A 15,104-nucleotide genomic window follows, 5' to 3' on the forward strand; every position below is an offset into this window, starting at 1 on the left:
TGGCACCCCTATGATAATAAAATCAGCAAGGTCATATGACTCCAGAACTGACTCCATCATGACCTTCCAGATGCCGTAATTGGACCCGTCCAACTGACGATCCACTGGGAACGTGGGGAGAGTCGGAATCTTCACGTGCTTCTCAGCCATCTCTAATAAACCTGTCATCGCGGAGAGTGACCTGAACGGGTGGGTGGGTGGGGAAAAAAAATCTGAAAATCTGCAAGTGGCTGTCCAGCACCTTTGCCCGCCTTCCTCTTGCACCTTCTCTTCCCGTTCAGCCCGAAACAGTCCACCAATCAGCAACCTGTTGCTCCCCCTCTTGCTCAGAAAAACGCCCAAGATCTCCTAGAGCCTAGGGCTCTGATACCATGTTAGAATATGCAGCGGAAATGATAACCAAACTTGGGTAGACAAGAGCAAGTAGACTGCAGAAAATAAACAGCACAAGAAACACAGAGAGAGAGGTGTGTAAACTCTTCTCTATACACAAGATCCCGAAAAACTGAATGAGAAATGAAATGAAATGAAATGATATATTAACGTCTTCAAAAGGCCAAAATGACCTATGAGACCAAAAAGGTTACAACAATTGGTGGATCTGATACAATGTCTGTGTAAGGAAAGCTAAAAACAACTAAACAACTAACTGAAACTGAAACAACTATGAGGAAAAGTACGGTACCAGGAACGCCTAATGGATAACATCTAGGAGGAAAACTCCAGCAACAAAGGTAAGCATCATACACATCACTATCCAAAGATGTCTCTCATCGGTCGATGGCGGATATCCTCAATGTCCTCCATGGTGAGTACTCTGACTGGACGTCTCCCATGCCGTGCTAGTATGATCCTGATTCTCTGTTGTAGTCTCCGCCGGTGTCGAGATGGGCCTCTCATCTTGGGGCGCCTGGACCGCCCCAGCTCTATAGCCCGATCAATCAGTGTACCTCTGGTGCGGCTGTACTCTGGGGCTAGCTGCAATGCCTGCTGACCTGACTGCTCAATCTCTGGTCGAAAGAAGTCTGTAATCTGCCTCTGTAGGTGTCTCTCCCTCTCTGATCCCCTCCCTCTCAGGAGACCCTCTCTATGTCTACGCAGCTCCAGCAAGTACAATCCGAGGCATCTCTGATCCTGGTATCTCATGACTCTAGAAAGTGGTCCAAAGCCCTCTCTGAACAGGCAGTGAAAACGGCCTCGTATCTCATAATATACTGGACAGTGACATATGTACTGAGAAAGTGGTAGGGGCTGAGGGGCTATATATACATCCCAAATAGGACAGTCGGCCAGCAGCAGAGAGTGCCCACGACTGGAGAAAAATCCCACGACTGCATAAATGCAGTCGGCCAGCATACTGATGCCCACGACTGATAAAAAGCAGTCGGCCAGCAGCCCTGAAGCCCACGACTAATGAAGATCCAGTCGGCCAGCACTGGGGTGCTCCTAGCATCATTTGGCAACCCTCCCACCACTAGGAAAAATGGAAAAAAATAGGGAAAAATACGGGGAGTGTGGAAAAATGGTAAAACACCTCATAAGGGCGGGCACACCCACAACAAAGGCCCTGGTGTATACAAATAGACGGGAGATGACTTCTAACAACGACATCCCCACTAACGTCATCAGTGCCCAATAGTGGGTGTAGAACTCTGTATCAAGATATGCTCACACGCACTCCACACACACGCACACACATATAAGAGCATATATTCACACAAAGCCCTTCGTACTGAGTTTCTATATGTATATATACACGTACATAAATATGTATACGTATATACATATATATACGTATATACATATATATATATATGTATGTATATATGTATGTATATGTATATGTATACACTCTCTCTCTCTCTCTCTATATATATATATACATGTGTGTGTGTGTGTGTGTGTGTGCACTGTGTATGTATATATATGTATATGTATGTATATATACGTGTATATATATATATATATATATATAGAGAGAGAGAGAGAGAAAGAGAGAGAGAGTATGCACACACATATATATATATATATATATGAATATGTATACTCTCTCTCTCTCTCTCTCTCTCTCTCTCTCTCTCTCTCTCTCTTCCATGATGAGTTCCCATGGACAGTTTTGTATCACCCCAGTGAGATAGCTATGTTTATGTTCTGTTTCTGTTTTATTTTCCATTCCATGATGCGATATGCCATGGACATTATTGTCACTTTAGATTCATAGGCCCATTGGGTCTTTAGTAGACACTCTCTCTCACAGGAGTTGGGGACGAAGATGGCTTTCTATAGAGACCATCTTCTCCGTACCACTGAGGATGGCTTTATACTTAGACCGAGCTACATGGATACCCATCTGTCTCATGGATTGAGGTGCGCCATTGGGCAGATCCGCACCTCTTTACATCAATTAGAGATAGAGACAGGCAGATTTAGAGGCATACCTCCAAGGGACAGGATTTGTCAGATTTGTTGGATAGAGCAAGAGACGGAGGAGCACTACATCTGTCGATGCACAGCATATTATGAGATTCGAGGGTGCTACCATTGCCTTTTCAGAGAGGGATTTGGACCACTGGCTAGAGTCATGGACTATTGTGATCAGCGATGCTTGGGTTTTTATCTCCTGGAGATCCGGAGGCTCAGAGAGTCCATTATCAGGAGCAAACGCCCGACTGGCAGGGAGTCCACACAGAGACAGATTACTGACTTCTTTAGAGGGACTACCCGGGAGGAGACACAGCCGACAGCCCAGCAGTGGGCACCCCGTGGGACTCTAGTTGAGAGAGCTATCCAGTTGGGCAGATCTAGATGCCCGAGGGTTCGCGGATCCTCACATTGGAGACGATGCCTACACCAGAGGATTCAGAGCATCATTGCGAGGCATCGGGCTCGTCCGACCAGGCATCTCACTATGGCAGATATCCAAGCCATCCGACAGAGACCCATGCTAGAGCTCCTAGGATGATTACCACTCCAGCCATATACTGTTGTACTCACTGTCACTTTTGTACTCCCCCATATTCATGTATTCATGTATTCATCATCAACAGTGCAGCAGTTGTATAGTATTAGAACCCAGTAGGATGATAATTGCCGTACACCGTGACCCCATTGTACATTCTCAGTCCAGGATAAGTCGGGCACGAGCTACGTAGGTCATTCCTCAGCCTTAGCGGGTCAGCCAGTCAGTCAAGTCCCTTAACCCACTTGGAGAGAATCATTCATGCATGTAGAGTCAGTAGAAGCCTTAGGGTTTGCATCAGAAAGCACTCTGCATTCTGCATAATATGCATTCATATGCCTGTGTATCATTTACAACATCCCAGAAGTCTTAAGGAATTTACTAGGATTTATGTGCTGTGATTTTCTGCACTGCGTTTTGCTCTTGTGTTCCCAGATCTAGTCATCATCTCCGCTGCGTATTCTGACACTCCTACCCAGTATCCCACAGTTAGCAAAACCTCCTAGCAAGTTTCCCTCTTGTCTTTCCAAGACTTTCGAGGGCAAGCTAGAACAGCAATCAGTTCTCAAACATTTGAAACATGTTCCTTATGGACACATTTTCACAGTCACCACAGACCACCAAGCACTTAAGTGGCTCCCGACGATGCCAAGTGCCCAGTGGAGTGCTCTCCACACAATAGACAGGGTCAGCTCTTCCACCAGGTTGGAGGAATGATTAAGTACATCCCTGGTCAGCATAACCCAGTAGCAAATGTTCTTAGTAGAAAGACCACCCATTCTCAACATCTCTGGAAAAGACTTAGAAGATCACTATGTCGATTCCGCAGAGTTCGGTACTCAACCCACTTTGGCCCTCAATTTTGAGCCTGGCCATTATTCAGTTCACAGACAAGCCAGTAAGTTTAGACGAGATATCCACTTCAAGAAACGGGATAGGGTCTATCAGTGCATCATGAAACATAGATTGAAACAAGTGGGCAAATATTATCCCAAGCTTTCATTCCGTAGTTTTGGCCCTTTTCCAATAGTTAAGAAGTTAAGTGATGTCTCCATGAAATTAAAGTTGCCTACCAGTTGGACAATGCATGATGTTTTCCATGTTTCTTGGCTAAAACCATATGTTGGTCCAGAAATGTTTGATGTTTCAAATGAGCAGCAGCCAGACGTGGTAGACGAAGCAGAAGTTATTGAGCCTGAGCAGATCCTTCTTCATCGATGGAAGCATGGTTCCGGTCGACAGATACGCCAGTTCTATACGAAATTCTGAGATCGAGGCACCCACGAAGCCGTATGGCTCGACAAGGAGTTCTTCCAGGAGTACCCCCAGTTGGCGGACTACTTGGACGAGGAGTTCTTGTCACTCTGCACTCAGTGCATGGTGACAAGATGGCTCATCATCAGTAGTGCAGCAGTTGTACAGTATTAGAACCCAGTAGGATGATAATTGTCGTACGCCGTGACCCCATTGTACATCCTCAGATCCAGGATAAGTCAGGCACGAGCTACGTAGGTCATTCCTCAGTCTTAGCCGGTCAGTCAATCAGTCAAGTCCCTTAACCCACTTGGAGAGAATCATTCATGCATGTAGAGTCAGTGGAAGCCTTAGGGTTTGCATCAGAAAGTACTCTGCATTCTGCATAATATGCATTCATATGCCTGTGCATCATTTAGAACATCCCAGAAGCCTTAGGGAATTTACTAGGATTTATATGGTATTTTTTCCATATTTTATAGTATTTATTTAGCATTTATTGTCATTTATAAATATAAACTTTATTAAATGACCAACCAACTTGACCAACCTCTAGTTAGTATAAATAGGCTTGCATAGGGCTTAGTTTCTCATTCAGTCTTCAGTGTGCTAAGAGCTTTCCTCCTCAGCCCTAGGAGTTCCCTTGCCTTCAGCACTAGACTAGTCTTATCCGGTCCTTGGAGAGCTTGAGTTTGCTTCAGCCTACCTTGGTTCTCCAACGCATGCATCTTCAGCAGCCCTACAGCCATAGGCGCATCAGATCAGCCCCTGAATCAGCAAGAAGACCTGCGTTTTCTGCATGTGAATCAGCCGCCTACAGTCAGCCTGCGTTTACAGATCTGCAGCACCTCCAGTTCTGCGTTTTCTGTCCAGCATCAGAATTCAGCAAGCGTTTCAATCCAGCCTCAGTTCCACGCCAAAATTCAGCTATTCAGTCTTGCGTTTGCCGATTTCCAGCAGCCCCTTTCATGCGTTTTCAGTCCTACACCAGTTTACATCAGTATTCAGCCTTCCGTGCATCATCCAGTCATACACCAGCCCTCTAGTGAAGGTAACACAGCATTCATAAGCATTTACAGCATTCTAACATAGCTTAGAACAATCCACCATCTCCTTTTCTCAGCCTCAGATGTGCAGCCCTTCCTCATGCTCTTGGGAAGAGTGCATAGGCTCGAGATCAGTTCATCGAGGTGTTTCTACAGCTGTGTACAATTCAGCCAAGCTCCGATCCTCCGAGATCTTGCGTTTGGCTTATCTACAGTCCACAGTCATTCTCTCTAAAGAAATAAAGCAAATACTATCTCGTTATCGAGTCCACAGTCATTCTCTCTAAAGAAATAAAGCAAATACTATCTCGTTATCGAGATAGGGGGCCCTTCAGTGGGTAATTCGGGACCCAATCTGGTGTACAGTTCTCATATCTCTCTCTCATATCTCTTTAAAGTTTGAAGTATTAAAGTGGATTGCTAAACTCAAGAAACTCAGGATACAGAAGACGGTGTGAGCATTTGTGTGATAGGATCTTCCAATACAAAGACTTCCGCTGCATATCACACCTCCCGACTTGCAATTGGGGTTAAGTAGTGCCACATGGCCCCGGGGTAGCCCTCCCCACCTTGCCAACGGGAGTGCCGATGCGGAAACAAGATCAATGGAAGGAAATGATGAAATGGTGAAGCCATGGGCCGGGAGCCATGGGCCGGCGGGCCAAGACAAGGCCAAGTCAGCGGGATTATGGAATCGTTACGGATGGAATGCCCCGAGCCTACCAAGGCCATGGAGCAAGGCTGGGGGGACATGAGATGGATGTGACCAAACAAGGTGAAATGCGGGATGACGCGCTCAACAGGCGATGGAACCAAGATATGTGGTGACATGGTTGGATGGGTCGCCTCGCGCCCTATGTCCGAGAAAGAGAGAGGGAGAGAGAGTATATATAGAGAGAGAGAGAGACAGACACACACACACATAACAAACTCTTTGGGTGGTTATACACACACATAGAGAGAGAGAGACACACATAACAAACTCTTTGGGTTGTCACACCGAAAGCCCATCAATAACAGTTTCGAGGTTTTCTTTTAAGGACCAGAAAAAATGCCTACAATAAATATTTTGTGTTCGTATGATGAAAGCCCAATTCCCACACCAATAACCCTTTTCTATTTAATTTTATGCAAAAATAAGTGTGTGTACCTTGGGCTTGAGAGACTTCAGGAGAGGTGGGCAGCTTGTGTGTGAGGTGTCGCAGAGCGCTCTCTGTTCTGATTGAAGAGCCTTGACCTGCTTGCGCAGCAGCTTAGCCCCTGCAACCAAAATGCCTCCCCCTACCACGACAAGACACAAAACCCTTCTCTTTTGCTTCATATAAACACATAATTCTACCATAGCTAAAGTAGATGATGTCGAAATGGCCTCAGATATAAATGCCCTCCCTTATATAGCTTGTCTGATTTGTCTTCACCTTTATACACAATATTCCCCTAGGACCTAGGGCATAATGTACATCACACTTCCACTGTTCATTGAGAATTATTTTTTACTCAAATCGAAAAACAGTTGCAATTTTTAAATTTACAAGTTTTTCTTCAACATTTACAAGTTTTTTTATTAAAATATAACTAAAATGCTTAAAATTTTATCAACTTTTAAAATTGCAAAATTATTTTTTACATGTGAGATCGTGAATTTTGATGGTGCATTGTAAGGGTTTGCAAGTTTTCTGTGAACATTACACTAGGCTAGAGCCTATGCAATAGCAAGAATTCAAATGGACAGCTTTATGATAGTAACAAATTCCTCGTGGCTTGAGCCATGGTAGTATTTAGGAAAATATCCTTAGTTATTTCTTGAAAGTTGGATTGTATCTTCTAATTTGATGCCTTTTACGTCATTGTAAATATATATCAAGCTATTGCGATGTTATTGCAAACTTCCCAATTGTTATTGTTTTTATTCTTTCTAAGCCTAGGTAGGTAATTGAACCTTCATTGGATAATAATATTCGAATGTAAGCAGGTCCCTTTTCAAATTCTGAGTGGACACTTTGTGGCCAAACTTACACTTGTAGGCTTCTTTCCCACTCAATAATGCTTGCATCGTTTTGGCATCAATTAAACCCAATTTAGGCATATTTCCACTTATCTCGACACCTCAAGGCTGAACCCGCAATGTGTAGAGTCTAGACATCCATCAAGTTCATTTTACGCCTAGCCACCAATGAGGTGCTATCTAATCTAGGCATTTGCAGGTCGATGGAATACCCATAGGAGGTGCTCAAGAGCCTGTCTCTCACCCAGTCCTCGAGTAAAGAATAAAGAATGAAAGAATGTGCTAATCTGTGTTTTGTAGTCTAGATGAATGGATAATGAATAAGCTAATCTAAGGGAAATGAGAAGAGAGAGGAAGAGGGTAACATGAAGGAGTGAACCTAACTAAAAGGAAAAAAGAAAGCAACTCAACACATCACACCATCTCACCAAGAATAAGCTCAAGAGCTTGTCTCTCACCCAACCCTTGAGCAAAGAATAGAGAATGAAAGAATGTGCTAATCTCTGTTTTGTAGTTTAGATGAATGAATAATGAATAAGCTAATCTCAAGGAAATGAGAAGAGAGAGGGAGAGGGTAAGAAGGAATGAACCTAACTAAAACGAAAAAAGAAAGTAACTCAACACATCACACCATCTCATCACGCACTCTCACTCCACACTCCTCACTCACAAGCCTAAGCTCAAGAAAATGACAAGCACATGGCAATGAGAAGATGGCAACCCACACACAAGCACTCAACCAACAAGCCTCTCACACATGGGGAGTGCCCAAGAGTAAGCAAGCCATGCCCAAAACAACACACCCTAAGCTCAATTACTAAGAGAACAAGGAGGAGATAAACTCACTCAACTCACTAATCTAAGAAGGAACACAAGGATGGAATCCATAACTCGGGCTAGAGGGATCTTCCTCACCCATGCTCTCTATAAATAGTAAAATGTAGGGCCATCCCATATGCATAAGTAACTCAACACATCACACCATCTCATCACGCACTCTCACTCCACACTCCTCACTCACAAGCCTAAGCTCAAGAAAATGGCAAGCACATGGCAATGAGAAGATGGCAACCCACACATAAGCACTCAACCACAAGCCTCTCACACATGGGGAGTGCCCAAGAGTAAGCAAGCCATGCCCAAAACAACACACCCTAAGCTCAATTACTAAGAGAACAAGGAGGAGATAAACTCACTCAACTCACTAATCTAAGAAGGAACACAAGGATGGAATCCATAACTCGGGCTAGAGGGATCTTCCTCACCCATGCTCTCTATAAATAGTAAAATGTGGGGCCATCCCATATGCATAAAGTACCACATGGCAAGCATAGGTGAGTCCACACAAAAGATACACATGAAGCTCAATGTTACCCGAATATCTAATGTTAAAATATACGATATGTACACCAAGTGATATGCATATACATGTGCATGTGCACCATCGTATGGAGAAGGTAGGTAGTACTAAGCTATGGTGTACCAAAGGGATTAGCATTCCCTCACCTCTAATACACATTGACATGGAATGGAAGGGATGAGAAGAGGCTCTCCCTCTCGAAAGATACAATGAGGGTGAAGGTGGGAACCCCTCAAAGTCGATGGTAAGGAAAAACTATCCACACCTGATGAGAAGAGGAAGGGATGAGAAGAGGCTCTCCCTCTCGAAAGATACAATGAGGGTGAAGGTGGGAACCCCTCAAAGTCGATGGTAAGGAAAAACTATCCACACCCGATGATCCGGGATTACCAAATGTAGGTGCTAAGAGCCAGTGCTCTCAGAAATGCAAGTGATGAGTGGGAACCATGAAACATGAGGGCGATGGATGATGATGGAAGTGGTGTGTGCACCTTGAATGTCAACAGGTAATCACATGGGTGCGGGGGTGTCCTCAAAGAAGATGTATCAATGGTAGGGGAAAGATTCTCCTTAATAAGAGAAAGAGAGTGCTTGGATACAAGGCTCGATGGGGCGAGGATATGTGAGGTATGCGGTGTTGGTCCAAATGCTCAATATGTGGTAATACAAAGCTTGATGGCGCCTACAGAGCTCCTCATGATGCACCATGATGTGGTCTAAGTGATGCGGGTAATGCACGTGTAACATTGATAAGATCTATGTGACCTCAAGCAATGGAGCAATGGACGGGTCAAAATAAAGTATATCAATATAAAGATGTGCATGAAAAAAATCCACATGACCACAGTTTGCCTAAGATGACATCGGCTAAACCCTCTCAAGCATCTTGAAGGAACAAAAATACACCCCACCAATCCTCGTACCACACCTAAGAATGCATGGGAACACTCGCATGGTAAGATGGTGTAAAGAAAACGTGCTAAAGGATGCGCCATGATCTAAAAGATGCGCATAAAGTGAATAATGTGCTCAGCACGTAAAAATGGAACGCATGTGCGTGAAAAAAGTTAACCCTCCTTTGTTTCTTTTTTAAGGCTGAATCTTTTAGGACTTTTTTAAGGCTGAATCTTTTAGGACTTTTTTATTTTTTTCTTTCTTTTTTTCTCTCTCTTGGGGAAATAAAATAGAACAAAAATATGTGAGGGGGTTAGTAATAAGGAGGAGAATAAACAAAAAATGTTAATGAGAATAAAATATAGCAAAAAAGATGCGAGGGGGTGAGTAATATAAGCAGGAGAATACACAAAAAATGTCAGTGAGATAGGGAATAAGAAAGGAGAAAGTTAGTTTGGAAAGTTAAGAGGGGAAAGGGGGAATGGAGGCTAGATGAAATAAATAATGAAAATGGTTTTTTAAATTATATATTTGTTAATGTATTTTTTTAAATTATATATTTGTTAATCACATTTACAATAAAAAGATATGCAAGGGGGGGAGTTTAGTAAGAAATGGGGGGATTAATTTTGATTAAAAAGGCTATATATTGGTTTTGGTATTTTTTAAAAAGTAAAAAGGAAAGAGAGGTTATAAAAATAGAAGGGGAAGCTTGAATTAGTTGAGGGGGTTACTTTAGTTAAGAGATATATATTTTTGAAAGGATATTTAATGATCATGAGAAGGGGGTAGTTTTTGAAAAGAGGAGACTTTATTACCCTTCTTTTTTTGGTACTCTTGAAGTTAGGAGAGAGACTATAATCATATTAAAAAAGAACACCACGTCTCTACTATGCATAGCTATGGCACTTTGTTAACCTCCCCTCATCCTCCTTCTACATGGCTCCTTCTCCATAGCTCCCTTCGCCTCTACTATGCATAGCTATGGCACTTTGTTAACCTCCCCTCATCCTCCTTCAACACGGCTCCTTCTCCATAGCTCCCTTCGCCTCCCCGCCTCTGCTTAGTTACAGCGTCAACTAGCAACGTAGCTCTTCCTTACAGCACAATCTTTTACAATAAGCCTTGCCTTCTAGCAATCAATGCTCCTATCAACTTTACGCTTAAGCGTAGAAATCCAATTCGTACCAATGGACTTTTACCAACAATTAGACAAATCAGCTAAATACCAAGTGTCATTTTTAAGGATTGAGTTGTACTCATCTTGAATGGCCTACATCTAATGATCATTTTCATGTGCTTCCTTAAAGGAAATAGGTTTCACTTTAGTACATATATTGGCAATGAGAGCATGATCCATTAAAGAATAAGATGCATGATGAGAATGTGCATGTGTCCTACTAGGTAAAGTAGTAGCTAATTTGTCATCCTGCAATGTCTGCACGAGCTCTTTTGGCATACCCTTGGATGCATGTATGGCTACCATTTCCTCATCCACAATTGCCTCATTAATAGGCTGATTTGTGGGCTAAATTTTAAGCTGGTTTTTAGCCAATATGTGGTGATTTACAACACCTTATGAAGCATTGATTTGCTCCACATATGGCTACATGACATTACACAAAGAAAACTTCTCTACTCACACTAATGTCTGCTTTTGTGGCTGGATGGTAAGAGTCTGCTTTCTAAGCTATATTCCACACAAACATCTCTACTCACCAATATTTACTTTGTGGTTAGATGGTAGAGTCTATACCCTTTGCTTTCTAAGCTATATCCCACAAAAATGCATTTTATCACCTTATCATCTAGCTTATTGCATTGTTGCTCAGGCACAAGAGCATAAGCAAGATAACTAAAAACACACAAATGAGCCACAAAGGGCTTCCTGACATTCCAAGTTTCATAAGGGGTAATTATACAAGGCTTTGGTGGGGCATAAGTTTAGCACATAAGTGGTATACATAATTGCCTCCAACCAAAAAACATGAGGCAAATCCTAGCCTTTAACCATGCAACATAAGTGGTATACATAATTGCCTCCAACCAAAAAACATGAGGCAAATCCTAACCTTTAACCATGCAACATGCCATCTCCATGAGGGATTTATTCTTCCTTATTCACACCATTTTGTTGAGGTGTGTAAGGCACTATGCATTAATGTTTCATGCCATATATGCATGAAACTCCTCTGACGATATAAACCACCACCCCCCTTTATATGTACAAAGGATACTAACTTTACACAGGAACACATTTTTAGCCATAGAAACAAAGTGTCTAAAGCATGTGAAAACCTCTAACTTTGCCTTCAATGGATACACCTAAGTGCATCTAGAGTGGTCATTAATAAAGGTCACAAAGTAGAGATATCCCTTGATAGGATGGTGTCCTCATAGGACCATATACATTACTGTGTAAGCTATAATTTTTGGACAGCCCTCCTTTTAGCGGGAATGATACTCGTTGCATCTTGCCCAACACACATCCCCTCATATACATGTTTGATGGGAGCCTCAAGCTTTGCCAACTCTGACACCATCTCTTGTCCTTTAAGGCACAATAAACTATCAAAATTCAAGTGACTAAAGTGGTCATGCCATGGCTCCCACATCAAATCTCTCATACCATTCCAACCTATAAAACCCATGGCTTAGAGTACCAGATACGTCTCCATCACTCCAGTCTATAAACTATACACGTCATCAAACGAGTCTGACTAGGCCTACCCTAATAAAGGAGACTATGACATCAAGTTCTTTTTAATGCCTGGCGCAAACAAGACTTCTAAGAGAGTGATTATCCCACAATTTACAATAGCGAGCACAACCTTACCAACTCTTTGTTGCCATATATATATATATATAGGCAGTGATGTGTGTGAACACACTTAGGACCGCCGGGGCACTTTTTCCCTCTTTAGGAGGTTTTTTCTCCCGGCTTGTATATACGCCCATCCTTCTAGGGCTAACTTATCTTTTGTACATTGACACAATCTAATACACTTTGTGTTGTGTGCATTCTTGCTTCTTCTTCTCCAAGCTTTGTGTGCTTTCCTGCAACCCTAATTCCAACAACAATTGGTATCAGAGCAGGCATCGGCTCTCAGGGCTACGCCACCAGCACCCTCCGACTCACGTTCTCCGATTGAGGTGAGCTTTCATGAGCGCTTGCAGGTCCCTATACTCTGCAAATAGGCCCATAGGGCTTTGCGTTCTCAGAAATCGCATCTGAGGTCGTTTCGGGTTCCGTTTTTGCATTTCAAGTTTTGCACAGGTGTTTTCGTCATTTTTTGCAAAAATTTTGACAGTGAAGCTTTCTGCAAAACAGGAATACGTACTCTATTGTGGACCGTGCTACATAGCACGAGTTGTTTTCTGTTCAGTCTTTGCTTCATTTTACAGGTAGCTTTTGCATCAGTTTCAGTCAGTGGCCATGGCTGATAACATCAATGATGTATTTTGCATGTTATCTGCTGATGACAAATTGGATCGAGACAGCAACTACCCACTTTAGGCATACATGATGCAGCATGTTTTGGTTGCAAAAGGAGTGTGGAACATTGTGCAGGGTATGGATGTACGTCCAGGTTCTGTGGATGTAGGATCTGTTGAGGATGTTGCAGGTTCTAGCAGCTCTACTGTTGCTGCTGTTTTACCCACTGCTGAACAAGCTCGTTTTGGGATGGTAAAGATGCGCAGGCTCATGCCTTGATTGCACTTTCTATCAAACGTAACATCACCCCACATATTCGTTCAGCTAAAACAGCAAAACAGGCTTGGGATATTCTAGCTGGTTTGTATGCAGGTCGTAACGAGGCAAAAATCGCTTACCTGCGTAAAGAGCTAGAATTGAAGATTATGCAAGAAGATGATGACATGAATGTTTTTCTTGCTGAGATTAAAGATCTCAAAGAACAGTTGATTTCTGCAGGTGAGATTATTCCTGATCATTCTCTTGTGCAAACTGTTCTTGATGCTTTACCTGAGACATATCAGACTTTTACTTCCACGTGGAGACTTCTTACTGAGGACAGACCTGATGCTGTCAAGTATGATACTTTAGTCAACAAGCTCTTGCAAGAAGCGCAGTCCAGGCAAAACAGGGCCAGGCAGCGTGCAGTTGATCAAGCAGTTATTGCTGCCCACAAGCAGCAAAAAAGAAGTGGTAAGGCAGACCCTTCCACTGTTTCTTCTCCTATTAGTAGGTCTGCAACTTCTTCTCCTTCCACCACAGGTAGCAACAATAAGTCTGAGAAGGCTCTTGATAAAGGCAAGAAAAAGACCAGGTGCAACTATTGTAAGGAAAATGATCATGTCATTAAGAATTGCCCTAAGCTAAAGGCTAAAGAGGCAAAGAAGAAAGAGTCAAATGAAGCCACAATAGTGGATGCTTCTACAAATGCAGATTTTGTAAATGTTGTGCAGGATACAGAATGGGCGTTTAGCGTGTATTGCCAGTATGACCCATCTGTACATGATGCATGTTTGGCAGTTTCTGTTGACTCTAATGTATGGTATTTTGACAGTGGTGCTACAAAGCACATTACCTCGCATCGTGATATGTTCACTTGTCTTGAGGATGTCTCTAATGGGAATACTGTCACATGTGCCAATAATGCTTCTTACCCAGTGAAGGGCGTTGGTAAAATTATGCTTACTGCTGCAAATGGCAGCGCTTTCACACTTTCAGATGCTTTGTATATGCCAGGGATAAAGAAGAATCTATTGTCTATCTCTGCGCTTGCTAGACTTGGATTTGTAGTCAAATTTGTGGATGACAGATGTACTATTCATGATTTGACTTCTGGTGATACAATTATTGCATCTGGCACCTTGTTTCTTGGGCTGTATAGGCTCAATTCTTATGACAAGTGTGTGGAAGATTCAGCAAATGCAGTTTCTGATGAAAAGGCAGTTTCAGATGCAAAACTATGGCATGCTCGTTTTGGTCATCTAAACTTTGCTAGTTTGCTGCGTTTGTAGAAATTTGATATGGTTGCTTCATTGCCCCCTCTTGAGGCACCATTGAAACATGTTTGTGAAGGCTGTATTTTGGGCAAAATGCAGCATTCTGCGTTTCCAAAGGATGGTTCTGTGCGGGCCACTCGCAAATTGCAACTTGTACATAGTGATGTATGTGGGCCTATGCAAACTCCGTCATTTGGTAAACACTTGTACTTCGTGACTTTCATTGATGATTACTCAAGGCATGCATGGGTATATCCACTGAAGGCAAAGTCCGAAGTGTTTTCGTACTTCAAACAGTTTTTTCTTATGGTTGAAAATGTATCCAATTGTAATGTGGGCACCCTCCGTTCTAATCGAGGGGGGGAGTACATGTCTAAAGAGTTTGATGCATTTCTGGCTAGTCGTGGGATAAAACACCAATGTACAGTGCCGTATACCCCTCAGCAAAATGGTATTGCTGAGAGAAAAAACAGGTCACTTATGGAGATGGCACGATGTATGGTCAAGAGCCAAGCTTTGCCACATGCATTTTGGCTAGAGGCTGTCATGTGTGCTGCATATGTACTCAATAGGTGTCCCACTAAGGCCTTGCAGTCTATTACTCCATATGAAGCT

At 42.8% G+C, this 15,104-nt stretch overlaps 1 protein-coding gene across 7 annotated transcripts in view; it reads right to left on the reverse strand.

Annotated features, from left to right (window-relative positions):
• Nucleotides 1–6,673, reverse strand: part of LOC147636256 (uncharacterized) — a 92,703-nt gene extending 86,030 nt beyond the window's left edge. For 3 of the 7 annotated variants that reach the window (XM_086801693.1, XM_086801696.1, XM_086801694.1), the window contains exon 1: nt 6,410–6,669. In XM_086801693.1, the coding sequence (XP_086657819.1) occupies nt 6,410–6,601 (192 nt within the window). In that variant the 5' untranslated portion in view covers nt 6,602–6,669. Of the gene's footprint in view, nt 1–6,409 lie in introns of all 7 variants that reach the window. The other 4 variants (XM_086801699.1, XM_086801697.1, XM_086801698.1 and 1 more) reach the window with 3 other exon arrangements.
• Between the last annotated feature and the right edge of the window lie 8,431 nt (nt 6,674–15,104).

This window comes from Cibotium barometz, chromosome 8, assembly GCF_041138505.1.
Source record: "Cibotium barometz isolate CiBa-2024 chromosome 8, ASM4113850v1, whole genome shotgun sequence".
Lineage (NCBI taxonomy): Eukaryota > Viridiplantae > Streptophyta > Polypodiopsida > Cyatheales > Cibotiaceae > Cibotium > Cibotium barometz.